The 21,133-nt window shown below is 37.7% G+C and overlaps 2 protein-coding genes across 2 annotated transcripts in view; both read right to left on the minus strand.

Annotated features, from left to right (window-relative positions):
• Nucleotides 1-593: 593 nt before the first annotated feature.
• LOC306751883 (hexokinase-2-like) lies at nt 594-17,924 on the minus strand. The gene is made up of 12 exons (XM_079235537.1): nt 17,898-17,924; nt 17,275-17,344; nt 14,637-14,738; nt 9,154-9,316; nt 8,891-9,039; nt 7,699-7,818; nt 7,348-7,443; nt 6,204-6,303; nt 4,032-4,215; nt 2,838-2,993; nt 2,371-2,604; nt 594-1,938 (listed from the first exon to the last, which is right to left on the minus strand). The coding sequence occupies exons 3-12, from the start codon at nt 14,736-14,738 to the stop codon at nt 1,743-1,745; spliced, it is 1,500 nt and encodes a 499-aa protein (XP_079091663.1). The 5' UTR covers nt 17,275-17,344; nt 17,898-17,924; the 3' UTR covers nt 594-1,742.
• A 1,685-nt stretch (nt 17,925-19,609) lies between these two features.
• Nucleotides 19,610-21,133, minus strand: part of uimc1 (ubiquitin interaction motif containing 1) — a gene marked incomplete at its 5' end in the record, with an annotated part of 22,750 nt that continues 21,226 nt past the window's right edge. The window contains one exon of the mRNA XM_079237809.1: nt 19,610-21,133. This exon is cut by the window's right edge and continues 935 nt beyond it.

Consider the following 21,133-nt stretch of genomic DNA (forward strand, 5'->3'; position numbering starts at 1 on the left):
TAATAATAAAGTAAGTATAGAATATGATGTCGTAAAAAGTAATACCAAACTCATAGTATAGTATGTTGAAACAAGTCAAGAAAAAGTCATAGTATTGTATGTCGAAAAGTCTTACAAAATTAGTATATTTGTATTTTCGACACTATCCATCCATCCGCCTATCCAACCATCCATCATGAGGACGTTTTTGTCCACATTCATGTACCACACTTCGGTTCAGTGAAATCCAACTTTATAAATATGAATCTTAATCATCCATTGCCGCTGTGCAAGAATAAATAAATAAAGTAATAGCGTTTGAATTGTTAAAAGGGACAGTTTAGTTTGGTAGTTACATTGATCGGTGAGTATTGTGGACAGAGATTTGCCACCACTTTCAAAAATACTGTTGCACATTTTGCTTAAGCCACAGCACAACACGTATGGAGATGTACAGAAAATTACATCTCTGGCTGTATTCAGTTTCTGGGGAAATAATCTTATTCTCTCAACAAGAACATGGTCAGTAATTTCTCTCCACATTAATTCAACCTCTTTATAGCAAATTAAACATGATTGTAGAAATACCATGATAAAGTTTGAAAGCTGCAGAATATTTATTGGTTGAAAACAAGTGCGTAAACACCATTTACTCATCACATTTGCTGTAGTTTGCACTGTTATCACCGTTAGCTACAAGCTGTCGGCTAGCTGCCGCCATGTTGCGAGCTGTTGAGAGGCAACTGAAATGCTCCCAATCTCAGTTCTTGCACCTTTAAAACCATGCACTAGTATCACTCCAGAAAAACAAGTCATACTGCTTTATGTTAAAAAAATGTCCCTTTATTTCACCTTTGAAACAAAAACAGCAGTGAGACTATAATTAAAGCTGCAGCGTTGCTGCAACACCTGCTGTGAATTTAACTACACAAAAAAGTTGCCCTGTGAATCACTGCAGCACTAAGCTGGACGGAGCTCCAGTAACTTCCTAAAGCAAAAGAAACAAGTAGCAATGGAAAGTAACAGACTTAAGGTCCACAGCCACATTACAGCCACCAGTAGGCCTGTTTTGTTCATTTCAGTGCAGAAAACAAAAACAACTGAATGGACTAAAGCACTAAAAAACTTTGCATTATGCCGACAGTAAAAAGCTGCTTCCTCTTTTCCCAAAATACAAGAAAATTGGTCGACTGCTGCTCTTATATAGTAATATATCCAAGCTCTGATTGGCCCGTTCTTTCTCTCTTTCTTCCAAAAAGTACTAATTTATCAAAGAGTGCAAACCCAAGAAAAACCGTAACATATTTTCACTCACCCTAAAATCCATAATTATTTGTTATACACATATTTTCTATATTTAATGTCCCTGTCATCTCAGCTGCTTAAAAAAGTTGAACACCGATTGTGAAAAAGGGAGCTTTGGTTGCAAGAACCTAAATCTGCCTTCCAAAAGTAAGTAAACGGATGTTTTTCTGTTTCAGTGAACTTCTTTCGTTATTTAGATTATTTGTTATCAAGAGAAACCAAACTGGAGTCAAGTAAACAGGGGAAAACCTTCCAACTGAAAAATCGCATTAGCTCTATTTCAGTTCATCTAATTATCTGCCAATTGATTCTATTCTAAAAGAGGAACAATAATTTCCATTAACAAAACAGAAAAAGAAAAAAAAGTTCACTGTTGTGCAGAAATAAAACTTGCTTATGTATGATGTTAACACATTTAACTGGATGAGAATACTGGCTGTAAAAAAGAAACCCACTCTCTATTCGTCGTCTTCCTCCTCTTCATCGTCGACCTCACCGTCACTCTCCTCCAACAGCCGAGACTGGTGAGCCAGCCGCTGCGCCACGGCCGTTACCATGGCAGCGCCCTTCCCGCTGCCATCCTCCGAGACGAGGAAGGTGATGTCACACTCGGGGGCGAGGAGGCGCACCGTCACCCGGAGCTCCTCGCTGAAACTACGAGAGGGGGGAGGAGAGGAGAGGAGGAGGAGGGAGGATGTATATATTTATTTAACAAGTAAAATATATTGCACAGTCATGAGAAAGTGTCTTCTGCAAAAATGTTTTGTTAAAATAATACTGGTGCAAAGGTGAAAATGGGACTTTTGAGCAGTGAGATGCTTTGATTTGTGTCATTTTCTCAACATGCAGTTCTTCTTCCAAAGACACGATGCGCCGCCTCTCGTCTGTTCACACGCACATGAATATGATTTTATATCTCCATAAAACTAATCGTCTTCCTGGTTCATTTGCTTGGTGGATGTTTCCTCTCATCACTAACTCAATGATAGTTTGACTTTTTAAAAAACCCAAAAATAATACAATTTCATGGAAAACAAATATAATTTGTGATGAATTTATTTCGTATTTTCCCATCGCGCTTCTTACTTGGGGTGTTTTTTGTAGACCGTCCCGTCCACCCCGACGGTGGTCTTCAGATGGTCCAACCGGCGGTTGACCCGGATACGGTTGGCGAGCGTCGCCAGGGCTGCGGCGCACAGACGAGCGGAGCGCGAGGAGACGGCGTCGCAAACCAGACGCACGATGCGGGAGTCGACCGAGTCCCATTTCAATCCCAACTCGGTCAGAATATTCTGCGTGTTTTCCAGACCGTCGTCCCGTCTGAACCAGAGACGCAGACAGGAAGTGAAGACGCACAGATTAGAGTTCAAGTTGTTGTGTAACATAAAATAAAGGCCTGGTTGGTTCTTCAAGTGAGGAACATAAAGCTCAAGAATGATAAAAAAAAAAAAAAAAAAACCTAATTTTTTTTTTTTTTCAGTCAGCGTCAGATCAAAAGGTTTCTGACTCCAGACAGCACTACAACAACATTTGAAGATTTATCGGACACTCACTCCTCAATCTCAGATATGAACTTTGTCTCAAATACGTCCGGGGTCAGCAGCGCCTCCGATGTTCGTCCCTTAAACAGAAGCTTGTTCTCCGTCAGCCTCACCAGCAGAAGCCGAACGATTTCTCCCAAATACATGCCGCTGATCATTTTCTCAAAGCTTCAGAGGAAAACAAGCACAGAAAGAGGCAACAAAATATCTGTTAGTCATCAGAAAATTGGTAAGAACAACTTCAAAGTCAAAATGTGTACTTTGAGCTGTTCTTATCATAAGATGACAGTGATAGTGGATGTGTGGAAAGATAGACCTGTTATTAAAAGTATTGTATGAATCTGTCTGGGGCCCCACCACTTTGGTGCAGACTGAAATATCTCAACAATTATTTTAAATTTTTAACAGACTTTCATGGTCCCCAGAGGATGAATCCTACTGTTGTTTGGAACCCCCTCACTTTAGCGCCACAATAACATTAACATCTGTGGTTTTAAGCGAAATATCTACACAACTTTTGTTATGATGAAATTGTCCTGAAATGTGTTTCAGACGTTCATGTTCCCCTTAAAATAAACTTTAATAACATTTGGTGATCCTCTGACATTTAATCTAGTGTCATCATCAGGGAAATATATGAATGTATCCAAAACTTTAGTTCATTAATAAATGCCTGCAAAATGAATGACGTCCCCATTAAGCCTCAGCTATCATGCTAAACGTATGTGGTGAACAAGGTAAACATTAGACAGTATACTGCTAAACAGCAGCATGTTAGCATACAGATGTTAGCATTTAGCTCAAAGCTATGCTGTGTCTATAAGTACAGCCTGACAAAAAGTGTAAAAACTGAAATAAATAAGCATCCGTCAAATCATCTTTAAAGTCAGTGTATCTTTAACAACCACTGAAATGTGCATTTGATTGTGTACACATGACAAATAATCTGAATTCGAGACAATAATAGTTTTCATTATTGACTAATATTTTTTTTGTTCATTAATTGTCTAGTTTATCAGATGTTCTGTTTTGTTCTGTAAAACCAGCAGTTCAAAATCCAAAGATTTTCAGTTTAGAGACAAAAGCAGCGAGTCATCGCTCGCGTGAGAAGCTGAAAGCAGACAATCTGTTCTCTGACACATGTTCTGTAGTTCGACTAATTGTTTCAGGACAGAGAACAGCTTCCAAATGATCTGGCGCGCTCACGTGTGGACGCCGGGGTTGATGGACGTCTCGTCCACCACGACGTCAAACTCCGTCTGGATGTCCTTCAGGGAGCCGTCGTCTCCGAAGCCGCCCCACTCCGTGTTGATGCACATCCGCCCGTCCTCGCCCTCCACGCGCCTCACATTCCTTATCTCCTCCATGTAGCAGGCGTTGGTTCCCGTACCTAAAGAGGAAGAGACGCACGATGGGGAGCATGAAAAACCACACAGCCAGCATATATTACGACAAAGATAATCTGAGCATGTGGCAACTCCTGATATTTCTGCTGGTGATTTGAAATAATAACACTGGAATTCTGTAACATGTTAATGATTTGCTTTGGTCAGATTATTTTCTGAATAGATGAAACAATTTTCCTCCATGCACCAGGATCTGCAGCACTGATTTAACAGAACAATATGTAGGATTTAGGAGGATTTTAGTGGCATAAACTACCATTTCATATTTACAACTATGTTTTCATTGGTGTACAATTGTCTGAAACTAAGAACCGTTGTGTTTCTGTGACCTTAGAATGAGCCGTTTATATCTCCAAAGGGAGGGTCCCCAACAAACAAATCTAACGCTAGCTCTAGCAAGAGCCTTTTGTGTTTTTCGGTTCCCTTTGAAGGCCACTGTGTTTCTCCGACACTAGTGGAGGAGCATTCAGCTGGATGCAATCTGCAATGTCACCACTAGATGTCACACTGGTTCTTTAAGGGATTTGGAGTTGTTTGTATGTTAACTCACAACTCGTACATTAAAACACACAACAACCAAACCTGGGAACATCCGGGGTAATGTGTGTTTCCAACAATACCAGTTACTCCACCAGGGCTGAAATAGTGTTAACGTTTTTCAAAAAGCTTGCATCCTTATGAAAACATATGAAGTGAGCCACGTGATATAGTAGTTAAAACACATTCTGTTCCAAGGCTGGGTTAATGATTTTAATCATTATAATTTAATCAATTAAATATAATAGTAATCTAATTCTCACACCGACAGCCTTGCCTATTATATGACCACTTCCTGTATTTTTTCAGTGATGTCTGTAACGATGAGCTTAGCTACCAAAAAGCGGACATATTGTATGTAGAAGATATGTATGAGATGCAAAACTCTTGTAACATACAAATTCCATTTGAATGTTTTTAAATGGGAGCACCACCTAAATGAAGAAATACAATATGTTATTTGGATGGCGAAGGAAAGTTCAATCAATATTTGTGAACATGAGCTCCTCATTCTCAAAGCCAGAAACCAGAGAAGTAAATATCACACGTGTGATGTTATAAAGTCTGGATAGGCTCCAGAGACAGTGTACGAGAGTCGTTTTTTTTTAAATATTCAAATGAGCTTTATTCTATTGTGGTGCTCCGGTTTGTGAAACAGAAAATGCACCCATATAATCAGAACATTCCTCTGGGTGCTCTCAGTGTCATCAATAACATATCTGCCAAATAATTGCCCATGGAGCAGCTATTTTGGAGGGATTTATGAATGTTGACTTATCTTTTTGGACTGTCTTAGACTTGAGGAATTACATGAATGTAAAAAATTGGTGCCGTTCTCGTTTAAGTTTGCCTTCCTCTGTCTGAATGTTTTTAAAAGCAGAAATAAGGAAGGAAACAACACTGCTGAGTGATATCTATATACTTATCTTATGAAGAAAGACAATGTGTTTCTAATTGGGCTCAGTAGGTCTTTGATACAGAATATATACATATACTATGTACTGAGTGCTTCCATGTAATGCTTCACTACATTTTGGAGGCAAATATTGTAATTTTTACTTCAGTACATTCATTTGACAACATTAGTTACTCAGAAAATATTAATACTAAATATATCCAACTAATAAAATCATTATATTAAAATGGGCTTTTAACTATTGTATTTTGTATATAGATATAAAAAATGTTGGTACTTTAAATTTTGAAGCTAATATGTATTTTTACTTTTGAAACGTTTTCTAGTGCTTGTAACAGAGCATTTCTACAATATAGTATTGCTACTTTTACTAAATGTAAATGAATACTTCTTTCTTCACATATGTCAAAATAAAAAAAATCACAGATATTTTCTAGAAATTCAGTGAAACACTATTTTCCTGTCGAGTTCACCTGATGACATGCTGAAGTTGTTTACTTATTAAAAATAAATGTGTACCAATAATCATGCCGATCTCACAGCTCTGGTCTCTGTAGCCGCAGCTCATCATCGTGCCCACTGTGTCGTTCACCATGGCAACTGAGCCTATATCATAGTCCTGCAGATAGAGAAAGAAAGAGAGAGAGACACAGAAAGAGACAGAGACAGAGACAGAGAGAGAGACAGAGAGAAAGACAGAGAGAGACAGACAGGTGTGTATGTGCTTCCTATTTATAATCTGGATACCAAATAACCTGCCTACACACACGTACTGTGCAAAGAAAAACTGCAGAATGTCCCAGTGCTTCTAATCGGAGTCCGAGCACAGAAACGAGACAAAAACATCCCAAGATATACATGACCACATGAAGCGACTTCACAGCACTGATTAAAGATTTAGAGGTGCATTCTGGGAAACAAAAGCAGGCTGGGCAGCATGATACTTCAGTTTGCCACAAGCCCAAAGAGAATTGAAATAGCTTTTTTGTTTTACCACGAAACCAAAACCCAATGCTTACAGCAGTGGTGGAAGTATTAAGTCATATCTCGCATTGGACTGCAACTAATGATTATATCTATTATGTAATAAGCTGCTGATTATTTTCTCCATTAACTGACTCATTGTTTTAATTTTTTATTTTAATCTTGCTCTGTGAAGCACTTTGATCTGCATGACTATAAAAGGTGCTTCATAAAAAGTTGCAAAAATATTACAACTACTATACTACTAATATATTACAATTATTAACATATTTTAAAAAAAGCAGAAAACATTCTCATTTTTTAAAACTGCAACCATGAAATGTGTTTGCATGAAAAGATAATGTAATAATAATTTCAGCTGCACTTGTATCAACTCAGTTTAAACAATAATAGAACATGATATTCTATAAGCTCTTAACATGTTTTGAATACAACAACTTAAAATGATAAAATAACCCAGTTATCAGATAGATGTAAAAAGTACAATATTTATATTAGATTCCACCACTGATGTAAATCAAAGAAAAGCATAAAATCCTCACATTTGAGAAGCTTTAATTTGAAAAATTCTGATTATAGATCATCAAAATAATCACCAATTAATTTTCTGATGAACCGACTTATCGTTGCAGCTCTGAACATGCGAACCCCCATGCGAGCCACAGTGTTTTAGACTGACCCCTCTCCTGTGAATGGCCTCCTTCAGTAACTTCACCACGTCTTCGCCCTCCACTCCGGAGCAGTTGAAGCCTTTGGTCCAGCGGATCAGGATGCTCTGTGTCGAGAGAACATTTAATATGAAACACCGCTGTGAGGTTTGGGGAACCCTATCCCAGATTAAAACGTGTAGAGAGTGAGTGAGTGAGTGAGTGAGTGTGAGTGAGTGAGTGAGTGAGTGAGTGAGTGAGTGAGTGAGTGAGTGAGTGAGTGAGTGAGTGAGTGTGTGTGTGTGTGTGTTTGTGTGTGTGTGTGTGTGTGTGTGTGTGTGTGTGTGTGTGTGTGTGTGTGTGTGTGTGTGTGTGAGTGTGACCTTGTCGATTTCTTTCTGTTCGCAGGGGAAGGAGAAGGTGAAGCCCAGAGGAAGAGTTTGTCCCTTCAGATTCTGAGACACGAGGAAGTCATTGAGACAGGCGGCGATGTGGTCGAACAACTGGACGGCGAGAAAGATGGATATTTATCATCATATATATATATATATATATATATATATATATATATATATATATATATATATATATATATATATATATATATATATATATATGATCCGATACTTATATTTACCTAAATGATACAGCTTCTCATTGCACACTCAAGCTATAAAATGCACAACTTATCCTAGATTTATCCCAAAGACATTTTAGTGTCAAAGATGTTCAGTAAACATATATTTCCATTATATGAATGATATACTTCTACTCCGGTTCATCTCAGAGGTAAATATTTGTACTTTTTATTTCACTACATTCGTCTGACAGCTCTAGTCAGTTTATTAATCCCCTTTCTGTGAAGGGAAAACCACGTATCTCCAGATTTTGATGTCAAAGGTTTGTGATAACCAGAATGATGAAGTGTTCCTTCATGTGTTGAGAAAATTCTCCCACTACTGAAGCTTAATACATTATTTAAAAAGCCTGTTGGATCAGCTGGGAAAAGCATCGTCACAAGGTTGAAAACAAGGCTGAGCTCATGAAACGTTGACCTTTAAGAAATACATTGTTTTCACAGAGCAGGCGACGCTACAAACGTATGATGATCTAATAGAATATGATGCATTGCTCACAATTACACTACCCAACCGTACATAAAGGAGTTGTAATCAACAATACTCTGTCACAAGCCACAAGTTAAAAAAAAAATACTCATTATGCTGAATATTTGTTAAACACCCCTTTAGTGTTGTCCAATCTTAAGTACTTATACATTGCTGGGTAGCTTGTGAAATTCCCCCTTAATGAAAAATAATTGACTGATTATAACGTTTATTATTAATCTGAATCTGCAAAGCAACTAATGTTATCATGTACCTCTAGATGCAGCTGGAGTAGAAAAAAATAGAAATACTCAAAGTACCTCAAAACTGTACTTAAGTACAGTACTTAGTTACATTACATTTATTTAATACTTCTCTAAAAACTGCTCTCGTGAATCTATTTGTGAAATTAGTTTAAAGTTAACATTTTTCTCATCTTAAAATGTTATTTTTTTTAATGCTGCATCACCTGTTCTCCTGGTCCCAGCATCATTTCTTTCGGGATGGCACAGATCTGACTGTCCATCTTCAGCACCTTCTGCTCCTCCTCCACCACGCGGACATGAAGCACCCGGAAGTTTGTTCCACCGAGATCCAGCGCTAAGAAGTCGCCTTTCTCTGCCGGGAGCAAGGAAGCGCGTTGGTTGATCATTGAGTGTAAGAATCAGGAGTATTAAATAGGATTGAGAATGTGCAAATAAAATATATATCTAGTAATATAAAAAAAGGTACCCGTCCCGTCCGGAGTGGCCCTGACGAAGGTGGGCAGCATCTTGACGGGCGCCTTGTGGTGAGTGTGTTTCCCCAAACCTCGAACCAGATCCTTCTTCAGCCGAGCAGAAACCTCCTGCAGCTTCTCCAGAGACAGATGGAACTGCTCCAGGTACTCCTGCACCTGCAGAGAGAGAGCGACAAGAACATGTTAAAAAAAAGTGAAGGCAGAACATAGTTCACACAATGTATCCACAAGATGACAGTGTTTCCACATAATCTTCACTATCAAACCCGAGACACTACTTTAAAAAATATTTAAAACTTTTGTCACTCTGAGATTCTTTTGAAGGAAGAGTGCGATAAAAATTAATTGCATTATTATTATTATTAAAATGGTATTTACAATGGATTAGAAACATGTCCTTTCCGTTGTTGTTGCAATGCAGCCCTTTGAGTTACTATGGAGCAAAAGTCATTTCAAACAAACCTCAACAATGTCGTCCTACCAGTCAGAAAGCAGCACATGGTATTTTAGAAATATGTGGCTTGTATAAAAAAAAAAAAGCTGACAAGGATCTTATCTAACAACCAAAAGTCCTAAAGACAAATAGAAATCCTGAGCTCAGAGAAGAGGTGGGGTTGACTCCCCTGTTGCTCCGGGTGACATCATGTTTCATGAATGAACTTCCTCACTATGTCGACAGTGATATATTGACAGGTGACATACATATACATTAGTTATTTAATGTGCACTGAGCTGTCAAAACATGCCAACACCAACATTTAGGCCTTTATATGACGACAGAGAATATCAGCAACTCTCCTTTGAGCCCAGTTTTTTAAGCTTATATTTAAATTTTGCAGAATTGGCATCATAAGTATGCCGAAGTAATAGTTAGACATTCCTCTTTGCAGAGTACCCATGGACCTACAGACAGCGGTCACTGAATCACTTCGATACAGAAGAAAACTTACAAATGTGAGGATTTGTCGGGCAAGTTCTGAAGCCTCTTTTTTTCTATGATTGATGGATTCACAGACATTTATTCTCAATGGACATCAGAGACAATGATCTCCTCGGGAAGTGTAAGTCACAATGAATAATGTTTCATGTTTGTGCGTTTATAGTAATAACATAAAGACCAAGAAGCACCTGTGCTTGTTTCAGAAGCAGAGAGAATCAGAGAGTGAGAAAAAGGGAGTAGATCCTCTTGACCTGTGAGTAATTTGGCTCGTTAGTGAAGGAACTTCAGAGAGTCTCCGTATAATGAGGAGCCTGGCTCCACCGAATTGAAGACTAGCTCGCTAAAGTGAGGTACAGGTGGGGAAGCGATTCAGTTATATAATGTTGTTTTGTGCATTAGCACCTCCATGTGAGTAAAAGTGTCACAGCACATGATGCTGTTTTTAATTCATACCCAATCAGAGAACTACAGTGACTTCAGTGTTTTGATTATTGGCCAATCAGGAGAAGCGTTGCATGAAAGTAAAAAAAAAGGAGACGCTGACGCAGGAGAAATGTTCTTTGTCTGCATTTAGAATCCACACCCATATATTTTCCAGATCTGCATTATGCGTCTGCAGATCTTAAGGATAAAACACTTTGTGGTTAAGAAATAGAGTTTTGTTCTTGTGTGTCTCAGTGTTGGGTTCCTACGAATCTATTAGTTGTTATTTAATTAAAGTTTAAGAAAAGAACGACAAGCCCTCTTCTGATATTGCCTGGCTGGCAAACTTTATTCCAGTCTGGATTTAAAACAACATAAGGAGCTTTAATCCCTGTAATTCAGTTTCAAGTTCACCTGGTTGTCTGTTGAAGGTGACGATCCCTTAATTTATAGCATCGTATGACCTGCTGTTACATTTCACTGTGGTCGATGCTCAATGGAAAAAAAAAAGAAATAAAGACGAGTGTTTATGGTCAAACATTTCTGGAAGCTAAATGTTTCAGAGGCACATTCTGCAGGAAGAGGCCTGACTGTTATGAACCTCTGGAGATGGCAGCAACAATTCACACTTCTCATCCTGTTTCCCGCTTCGGTTAAAACTGCAGAAACATTGTACAGATTTCAGAAGCTGCACTGGGACATACCAAATGGCATTTAGAGCACGTCGTGCTCTACAGAGTAAGGGTGGGATCACACCTACAGGGCACCTTCTTTCACAATTGTCATGTTGCAACATCCAATTTAGAGACTAAAAACTGGTCCCCGCAAAGTCAGAGATTAAATCAGAGGTTTATGACTTGGTTGTTTTGTAAGAGTCACATTTAGCAGATGTAGGGGACACACATATAGGAATGACAACAGCTTCCTGTTGTGTTTCTATGCCTTTGTTGTATTGTCTTTATTGGCCCTTCCCAAAAAAAGGACTTCCTTTTTGGATAATAAAAGTAACCTTCAACTTGAGCACAAGTTGTTGCTATTTAAAGGCATTTTGGAGAAAAATGCTTCATAGAAACATTTTTGAGCAGGGCCACAGAGAGGGGAGGTTCTGGGTAAAAACAATGCCCATAGAGGCTTTAAGAGGAGCGGACATTTCTGTGACAATGTTCGGGGTACAGAACTTATTCCAAGAGGGCCTTGATGACTGTAACTTTTTTATGTATGTTATTTATTTATTTATTTATTGCTACTATTAGTTTCTATATATCATATGTGACATATGGCGTTTGGAGCTACATGAGGTGGTGACATAGGTTATGGGGGTATCTTTAAAGGGGTGCTCTGGTTTCAAATAAATTGGGAAGTGGTCTACTGCCATGTTAGTGTGCTTCTAGGCACAGCAGAGGTTTGAGCTAAATACTAACATCAGCATGCGAACAAACTCACAATGACAGAGCTAACATGCGGAGGTGAAGCAGGTCTGTTTATCATGTGCACATCTTAGTTTAGCATACTAACATTTGCAAGCGAAATGAATGTAAATGTTTTGCATGTATTTAGTCATAAACCAATTCACCAAAACTACAGACACAGGATGTAGTTTGTGTTCTAAGCTTTGTTCTCCTGTTGCCGACCACGTCGACATATTGGTACATCCTACTTACATGTAGGATGTTTGTAAAAACGTTGGGTTTTATTTGTGTCAACATCAGTTCAAATTAATCAAACCCTCTTTAATCCAATATTTAAACCTCCTGAATCCAGACACACCTGAAGTAAACACGCCCTAACAACTGTGTGGGTGAATTTGTGAAATGTGTCTGGGCAGGATGTGTGTGTATGTGTGTTTGTGTAGATCCAGGTTTCAACAACAAAGGCTTGGGTTGGTTCCCCTACCTACAGGACCAGTTTCACCAATAGCCAATCTGTGGTGTGATGCCATCATGGGTATCATTTTCTTGGCAGCCTGGTTGTTTTTTCTTTACTGTTAGTGTCTGAAATAGCTCAGGCAAGTTACAACAGTCCTGCTGGTCCTGCTATCCACCAATACAATCATGGAGGAACAGTGGGTAATAAATGCCTAAACCTAGCTGAGCCTGAAGGCGGATAGCAACCAGGACCGGTTCACACATGGACCCTCTTCAGTCCTGAACCGGGAATTTTCTCAGGTAAACTGTAAACCCACTGAATAATGTAGTGAGTTAATTATGTGCTCCTTGGTCTTGGCTTTCACACTATAGCTACTAACTCAAGTTAAACTAAGATATTAATCCATTCCTGACACCTTTGCTCCTGCAAAAAAAAGACAGCACTCTCTAAACTCTTTATATATCAAAGATATGTTAACTAGCTTCCACACAAACTGTTTTATAATATGTATATATCATGTTTTGGCGGAGGGCTTTAGCTGACAGGTCATCTTTTTTCATCTCTTACAGACATCTAGAAACTGTTCTATTTTTTTCAATATGTTTTAAATATCTTGTATCGTCTTGTTGTTGTTTGTATGTTTCCAGTTCTTGCAGACATCTTTTTCGGTATATGTTCCCTTACAATAAAACACATTATATTGCATGCATTTATATGAAGTGGGCTATATAAATGCAATTGTATTATTGTTATCGCTATAGTTACATAGTCTTCGAGTTAAACCTGGCTCCAGCACTATGGGACCTGGATCAGGTCTGGATCCTGTCTCTGCAGACACCAACACTGTAAACGTCCGTCCGTCACTCAGTCTCACACTCTCTCTCTCTCTCTCTCTCTCTCTCTCTCTCTCTCTCTCTCTCTCTGCTGTTTTTTTCCTAAACGAAGGCGTCGCTCACTCCATTCCTTTATCATGACTGACGGTTCGGAATATGTTGTAAAGACACACTTTGCACAAACATGCCCCGTAGCAATGAACCAGTGGTGAAAGAAGTACTCATGTTCACTTAAGTAAAAGTAGTGATACCACAGTACCTGAAATAATATAAATTAAAAGTCTTGAATAGTTGTATTAGAGTACAAAAGTATTCGCGTAGTCATTTGCAGAATAATATATATTAGTGTTTTAATTATTAATGCATTATTGGGTATCATTTTCATATTGCAGCTGAAGAAATGTAAGTTATGTACTGTTGTAAATTTCCACCTGGGGATCAATAAAGTATTATTAACATACTAATATTCTAATTTATTTGTGAAATATATCTTTTATTATTATCTGAGAAGTAATTACAGTTCTCCAATGAATTAAATGAAAACAAAAAATATAATATATGCCTCTAAATTGTAGGAAAATAGAAGTATACAGTTGCAGAAAATGGAAATAACCAAGTTTTCTAATAAGAGTGTTTGGTGTGACTCCATCTGTCCTCCTGTGGTTTTTCTAAATAAACCTTCTGAACTTTTGATCATAAAGCGGAAAACTGGAAGTCTTCTTTTGTAATATTAAACTAATAAAGTTACGTAATTACTGTTCATCTTACACTGAATGATCCTGTGAATTAACGTCTTGCATGAATCAGACTAATCGACTGATTTCCTCATCTAAGAAGCCTCCCAGCAACTTCCCAAAACAGGCTGTTTCTTGTCACTGTGAGTAACAAATCACACGAGCAAAAGGTTACGAATAAATATTTTTACAAAATCCTATTGAAGCGGTCACATAAATCTGAGACACTGAAAGTTCTTGTACTCTTTATTTTCACTCTGCTTGCATGAAACATCGTCTCTTCATATGCCAACATTCATATTTATACCTCAGGGTAAAAGTACTCCACAACAAGATCAAAATGTAGAAAACGTTTTAAAAAAGTGTTACAAAAATGTACTTATTTGGCAGAATGACTCCCGTCAGTGTGACTTTATGTACACTGTTTAATCTACAGTACAATCTGGACAGCAATTAATCTACAACACATCATATTTTATAAAATGAGTATATATTATTAGATATAAAACCTTAATATTCAAAGTAACTAGCTGCCAGATAATTTTAGAGTAAATTTATTTACAGTATTTGGAGTAAACATAACAATATTTGTCTTTGCGTTTGGTAAATGTTGCAGAATTCAAAAACTCACATATCAGAAGAGCTGATTTCCTGACATAAATTCCTCCGGTGTCACGTACCTTACTGAGCGCGTCCAGAGGGATGCCGTCAGTGTGCAGAGTCGAGGTGTCTCCGCTCATTTTGGCCTTCTTGAAAATTGGTGCGCTGCGCTTGCTGCTCATCTGAAAAGAAGAGTTTAAAGGGTCAAGTTCACCCAAATTGCAAAACATACGGATATTGTCAAATCTCTGGTGGTGTTAAAAACCATGCAGATAGTCTCAGATCTCCACCGCTGAGACTTCTGCTCCCACATTAATGTATTTTAGGTGAAGTAATCTTTTCTTGGGGGTTAAACGATACTAAGAGTCTCGATGAAAAGTCAGAGCATCACTAAAGTCAGTACGATGTATCATCTGAGGACCATGAATGTCTGCACAAAATATCAGAGCGTCCTGAACAAAGTGGTGGATCAACAGACTTACAAGCCACACACATATTTGTTATGCTCAGCTAATTGTGGACTCACCTTTAACCAATGTTGGTGTTGAAGCCTGAAGCCAATCAGACTTCTTGAGCTTTTTGAGTGTTGAAAATAGAGCTAAACCTGCAGGACTGGTTCTATTGTTGCATATTGTCTGAATTTTTTTTTAAATGTTGGAGGTATTGCCGTGAAATTTGTGTAGCGATGTTATTTATGTTCCCAGAGGATGAATCCTACTGACTTTGCCGACCCTCTGACTTTTCCTATAGCGCCACCAGCAGGTTACATTGTTTTTGGTTTGGACATTCACAGTCCTGATAGGATGAAATATAATATTTTCACCTAAAAATCATATTTTTTTTAGGTGAGTAATCTGTAAATAGAAACAGCTGTATAATAATTGTTTTAACCCGACAATGCAGAGCCTGTGATTTTTTTTCAGCCCTGAGTGTCAGCATGTTTCATTCACAGTTGTATGCAGCCTGTGAGTGATTTTGGCAATTGGAAGAGGACACTGTTTATTGGCCTATTTGTGAAAGAATGAAACTGAAACTATTTAAATTCAGTTTAATACATGAATTGTTTGAAAAAAATAGGTTATTGTCAAGGTTTAGGATTCAGAGATTCAAATACTTACTCTGAAGCGAAATGGCAATAACTACTGTCCAAAAATGTAAATAAAACACCCAGAATCCTTTTTTTCTCTCAAGATCATGTGGTTAAGAGTATTTAGTTCATGCGCATGAAGGTCAAGTGATACACAGAAGGGGAACAAGTCCTTATTTCACTTCCACCTGTTGTCCATCATCAGACTGGTCCGACCACACTGTAATGTATAAATACCAAACGAAAGTAAACTTTAAACATTAATGCATCCCACCAATGTGCGGGGAGAGGGAGCGGTAACCAGAGAACATCACCATGTGATCTGTTAAAGGAAGCATCTATCTTGGGAACTGCACCGTCAAAGAACCTAAAAGTCCCTTAGTACTGAGGTCAGGAATCACATATTGAGGATCCACATGATGAGGACAGCTGCCTCCAACTTCAGTCATTGAGCACATGGAGTTGACCTCATGAACACAGGCCAGCTACTGTAAGTGTCTGCATTCATGAGTACAACTAAGTCAAAGAAGTCAAATAATAACAATAATTCAGAGGACTTTGAAGACCAGAGTTTATCCTATATATCAGAGAACATTATCTGAAATTGGATAATGAAAATATAATATTTTAAACCAGCTCACCAAGCATTTGCAACTAATAACTGTTGTTGCAAATGTTTAGTTGAGGATATTGATTGTCTAGCAGGCCTACAGCGATGCTGATTGTTTTACTGAATCACTCCTTTTTTCATTACAATAATTTCTGCCCACAGAAATATAAGGTGCTCATGTTAGATAATGTATCTAAATTCTGGCTCAGTAGAAAATCATCATCTAAACTCTAACTGGAAAGCTGCACTAATTCCTATTTTCACGTGAACAATGGATCAAATGTATTGTAAATCACTCAGATCTCAGATCGCGACATCCGCAGTGATTACAGATCTAATCTAGAGGACTGAATTTAAGTACCCTAACCCTAACCCTGAGTGTTGAGGTACTTAATGTTGGTATTTGCATTTTATGATACTTTATTCGACACCACTTCATTTCAGAGGGACACTGTACCTTTTTTTATTAAGCTTAGGTTACTAAAGAATATGGTGATGAATGAAGTATTACATTGTTATAGTCAGTTTCACCTCAACAACATTAAAGAGACACTTAATAATAATCAAATAATTAAACACATAACATTGACAGGAGGCATTCTGCATAATGCATGCTTTACATGTTATCACTTTAAGTACTCTGTGTTGCAATTACTTTTATGCTTTATTGAAGTAAAGGGATAAGTCATACTGTAAACAAGTTTTTGGGTGGAGTGCCCCTTTTTTTGTTACCAACATGTTCTGTTTGTTTGTTTTTGTTTGCTTTGTCTTTCCATTTTTGTTTTGTTCCGTTTGTCTCTGTCTCTTGTGCCCAATGTAAAGCGTCTTTGTGTACCTATACAAGTTTGAATGATTATTCACCACATATTACAGGGAACCCAGGGGTGCTGCTGAAGTTTATTTCAACCAATAAGCGGATTTCTGTTTATAAACTGTAGTTCATATGATTGTAACTGTACTCGTCACACTTGGGTATCTGTGCCCGTCCTTGTTAACATGAATGAAAACCTGTAACACTCACTTTTCTTCCACTTGGATGCAGTGTATTATTTATGCAGGTTGTATTTCGGCCACGCCCCTCAGAGTCTCACCTGAGCAGGAACAGAGCAGATGACATGTTTAGCTTTAGCTCACTTCAGCTGCTGTCTATTGTTTGTTTTCTCACATCTAACTGACAGTATGGGTTGTAATTTCAGCTTTAAAATAACTTGAACTGACAGGCATATCACACCTATAGGAACAGCAGAATTAGAGATAAGTTTAAGAGAGCATGTCAGGTTTCTGAAGGCAACAGAAAACAACACCAGACCAGTTGATTCATGAGCACATAAATAAATGAAAAGGCCAACATTACTTCTCAAGTCACATATATCCTGGAAGAAATACAGCTCTTTTAGAAAGGAAGCAGAATATCTCACAGGGTTAAATGAGGACAGCTGATCCACATTTGAAGAAATAAGGAGGATGAACACGTTTTCTTTCAAAGCATTCGTTAAATCTTCTCAAACAGGCATCCACAGTTTGGTGGTTTTATGAGCTTTGGCTTAATTTTTCCAAATTCTAGGAGTCAACTTTCTCATCTCACAGATGATTTTTTTTTTTTTTTTATCTTTACACAAGAAAAGGCGCAGCAAAGTAACTCACCTGTGTTGAGCGCCGCTCGGACAGAAGTCAACTTCCTCGAAGAATAAGAAAAGAGTGCGAGAGCTCAGTGTGAGTTTACACCCACTTCTTCTGCAGCGGCTGTGTCGCAACACGAAGAGGCGCGCCGATGGATCCAAACAGATGATTTCACAAAAGAAAACCGGCTTTACGCGCGTCATGAAGGAAGAGTTAGCGTATTAGCAGAGAAGCTGTCTCTCCGCGCGTAAAGATCTCCGAAATACAGCCACTGTAAATTAAGAGTCATCAACGATGCTTTGACATGTCATTTAGAGCTGCAAGACGACTTAAACAACTAGAGTAAATGGCATTGGTGGAGGTACAATTACTCAAGTAGTTATTTTTCAGATTTTAGATTATCAACACAATATAAATCAACAAATAAATAATGAATTATTATTATTATTATTATTATTATAGATACATATCACACTTTATTGATCCCAGGGGTATCAAAAAGCTCCAGTATATAAATGGAGTAATTTAAAAATAGAAATAAGCTCCATCTTTACGAGCTGCAACAAAGTGAAGAACACATCAATGCCTCAATAATCTGACATTCTGAAATGGGCCATTCTGCAAAAAATGTAACTTTAAAATATTAAATGCAGGACTTTTAGAGTATTTCTACAGCGGTTTTGCTACTTTTACTGAAGTAACAGTGCTGCTTGAACTACATATGAACACATTTGCCATTATAAACGTGGTACTAACCAATTAGTTCCGAGCCCACTGAACTCTTAATGTCAAACAGTCCGGAACATAGTGTGTCTAATATTTAAGAACAGTCTGGTGAATTCAGTGGATTTCAAATCAGTCTGAAACAAACAGGTTGTGGCAGTTTTTCTGATGCAGGAATTAGAACAATGTCTTATTAGGAATCTTTACTATAGTTTAATTCCTAGCTAAATTAAAAAAAGGGAAGAAATGTGTTCGTTTGTCACTTGATGAATACAAAATTGAGTTTTAAAGCCGAAGCCTCAAGTCAAATCTGAACATACTTTTTTTTTTTTTTTTAAATATTTGGTTGTATTTTTCCTACTTGTCTGACAAAGAATTATTTCTACGTTTCAGGGCTCAGACGAAAGTTTTTCTTAAAGCTACAGTCAAGTTTCCATCTAAATTTAACACAAATGTGAAGTGAATTTCTTGAAAATTGGCAGACAAAAAAAAGTAAAGCAAAGTAAAGCACCACGAGTGTTGATTGATGGAGAAATAAAACAGTTGGTGAAGCCAACTGCATAAAAAAATAATAATCACAAGTTAAAAAATTTGCTTCACCTCAACGAACTACAACAAAAAAGATCCTGATTATAAATTCATGCACAAGTAATAATAATCTAATGTATGATAGTATATCAGTTACATTTTTCTATTTTTAGGCACATTTTCCTCATTATACTCTACATACTTTGACTGAGGTTACATTTTCAATGCAGGACTTCAACAGTGTGATACTAGTACTTTTACTTGAAGTAAAGGATCTCAATAGTTCTCCACCACTGCTTTTATGGCAGCATATTAACACCCATGGTGTCAGAATCACATGTCGAACGATCACATACAGGTGGAAAGTGTGTGTGTGTGTGTGTGTGTGTGTGTGTGTGTGTGTGTGTGTGTGTGTGTGTGTGTGTGTGTGTGTGTGTGTGTGTGTGTGTGTGTGTGCGCGCTTTTGGTCCTGAAGTGTACACAGACAGTTTTATTTTTTACTTATTTGAACTCGACTAAGTAACAATTACACCTCCTAAACTTCGACCCTAATTGGTGGAACGAAACATTGTGACAGAGACTTGCGCAACAAAACAGTCCGCTGGTTGCTGTATTGCAACAAAGTCTCACAAGAAATTCAAGTAAAATGTAACGACAGCAGCCTGTTGCATACACAGGATGAAACAAACTGTATCTGTGTGATTAGTTTTTTCTTCTCAAGGACAAAATAAGAAAAAAAGCACATTGTTTCACCCACCAAAAACATTAGGTAGTGTCACCTGTGTATCTCTTCCTTCAATGAACCAACATGTGTGACCAGTGTGTTTACTTATACTAGCAAATTCCACTCTAAAGTGCTGATACAGTATTCAAGGTTGATGGAAAAGATGAAAAAAGAACAACAAGCATTTGTATCTCCATCAACTTAATATTTCGGGGTAGTAAATATGGTCCACGGGGAAGAGAAAGCATAAAAATAAACTACTCTGAGCCGAGAGAGAAAATTATTTTACATGACAGTGTTTGATCTGCTTAAATGCACATTTGATCGTCACAAATAGAAATCGATTCCCAAAAAAACATGTTATGGGGACTTTCGGTAATTTGCATTTAACAGACTGATTTCATTTTCTCTCAAAAGGAATATTTGCAGGGCTCTTCTGGCTCTCGATCTTTCCACTGACATTTGCGTTTGATCTAAAGTAAGTGCTCAGTAGAAGACTAGAAACTAAAAACTAGATGGAAGGAAAGTGGAGGGACAACTTTGTTAATATTAGCTAAAAAAAAAAAGTGTTTGTCCCGAGGGGGTGCAAGAAAAAAGGCCATGTTGGAATCTAAATAAACAATGGTTATCATGGCCCTTTTAGGACATTCACACTCTCAGCTGGACAAACATGGCTTCAGTTTACAGGTTAAGGAGTGTTATTATTCAGTCGGATGTCGACTGAAGGAATAACTTCTCTAAATTGACTGACATCTTCCTCTCATACACAGAGTTCAAATGATGAGCTGACTGATCGATCAGTTGATTGAAAATCAGTTGACAACTATTTTGATAATCAATCAATCCTTTAATGACACTTTCACAGGTTCCATTTTCTCAAAAGTGAGAATTCTCTGCTCTTCTATATCATGAATTATTTATTAAATGAATATCTTTGGGACTTTTGGTTGGATACACAGAAGATGTCATTTAGGACTTGGAAATAACTTGGAAATGACAGCTTTTTATATTTTCTGCCATTTTTTAAGGACAAACCAAATAATTGATTAATACAAAACATAATCTGCGGATGAATCGATAATGAAAAGAATCACTAGTTGTCAGCTATAATTCAACAATTGTTTTCTCCATATCTTCTGGCTCTGGCGGAGGAAGATGACATTGTCTACACAGCTCTGATTGGCTCGTTGTTTGTCCAACAATCGATCAGATGCCATTCAGAGGTCTGATGACACTTAGGTTGTAATATCGGCATTAGCTAAACAGATCAGCACGCAGAAGCTAG

Source organism: Taurulus bubalis (assembly GCF_910589615.1).
Source record: "Taurulus bubalis genome assembly, chromosome: 2".
NCBI lineage: Eukaryota > Metazoa > Chordata > Actinopteri > Perciformes > Cottidae > Taurulus > Taurulus bubalis.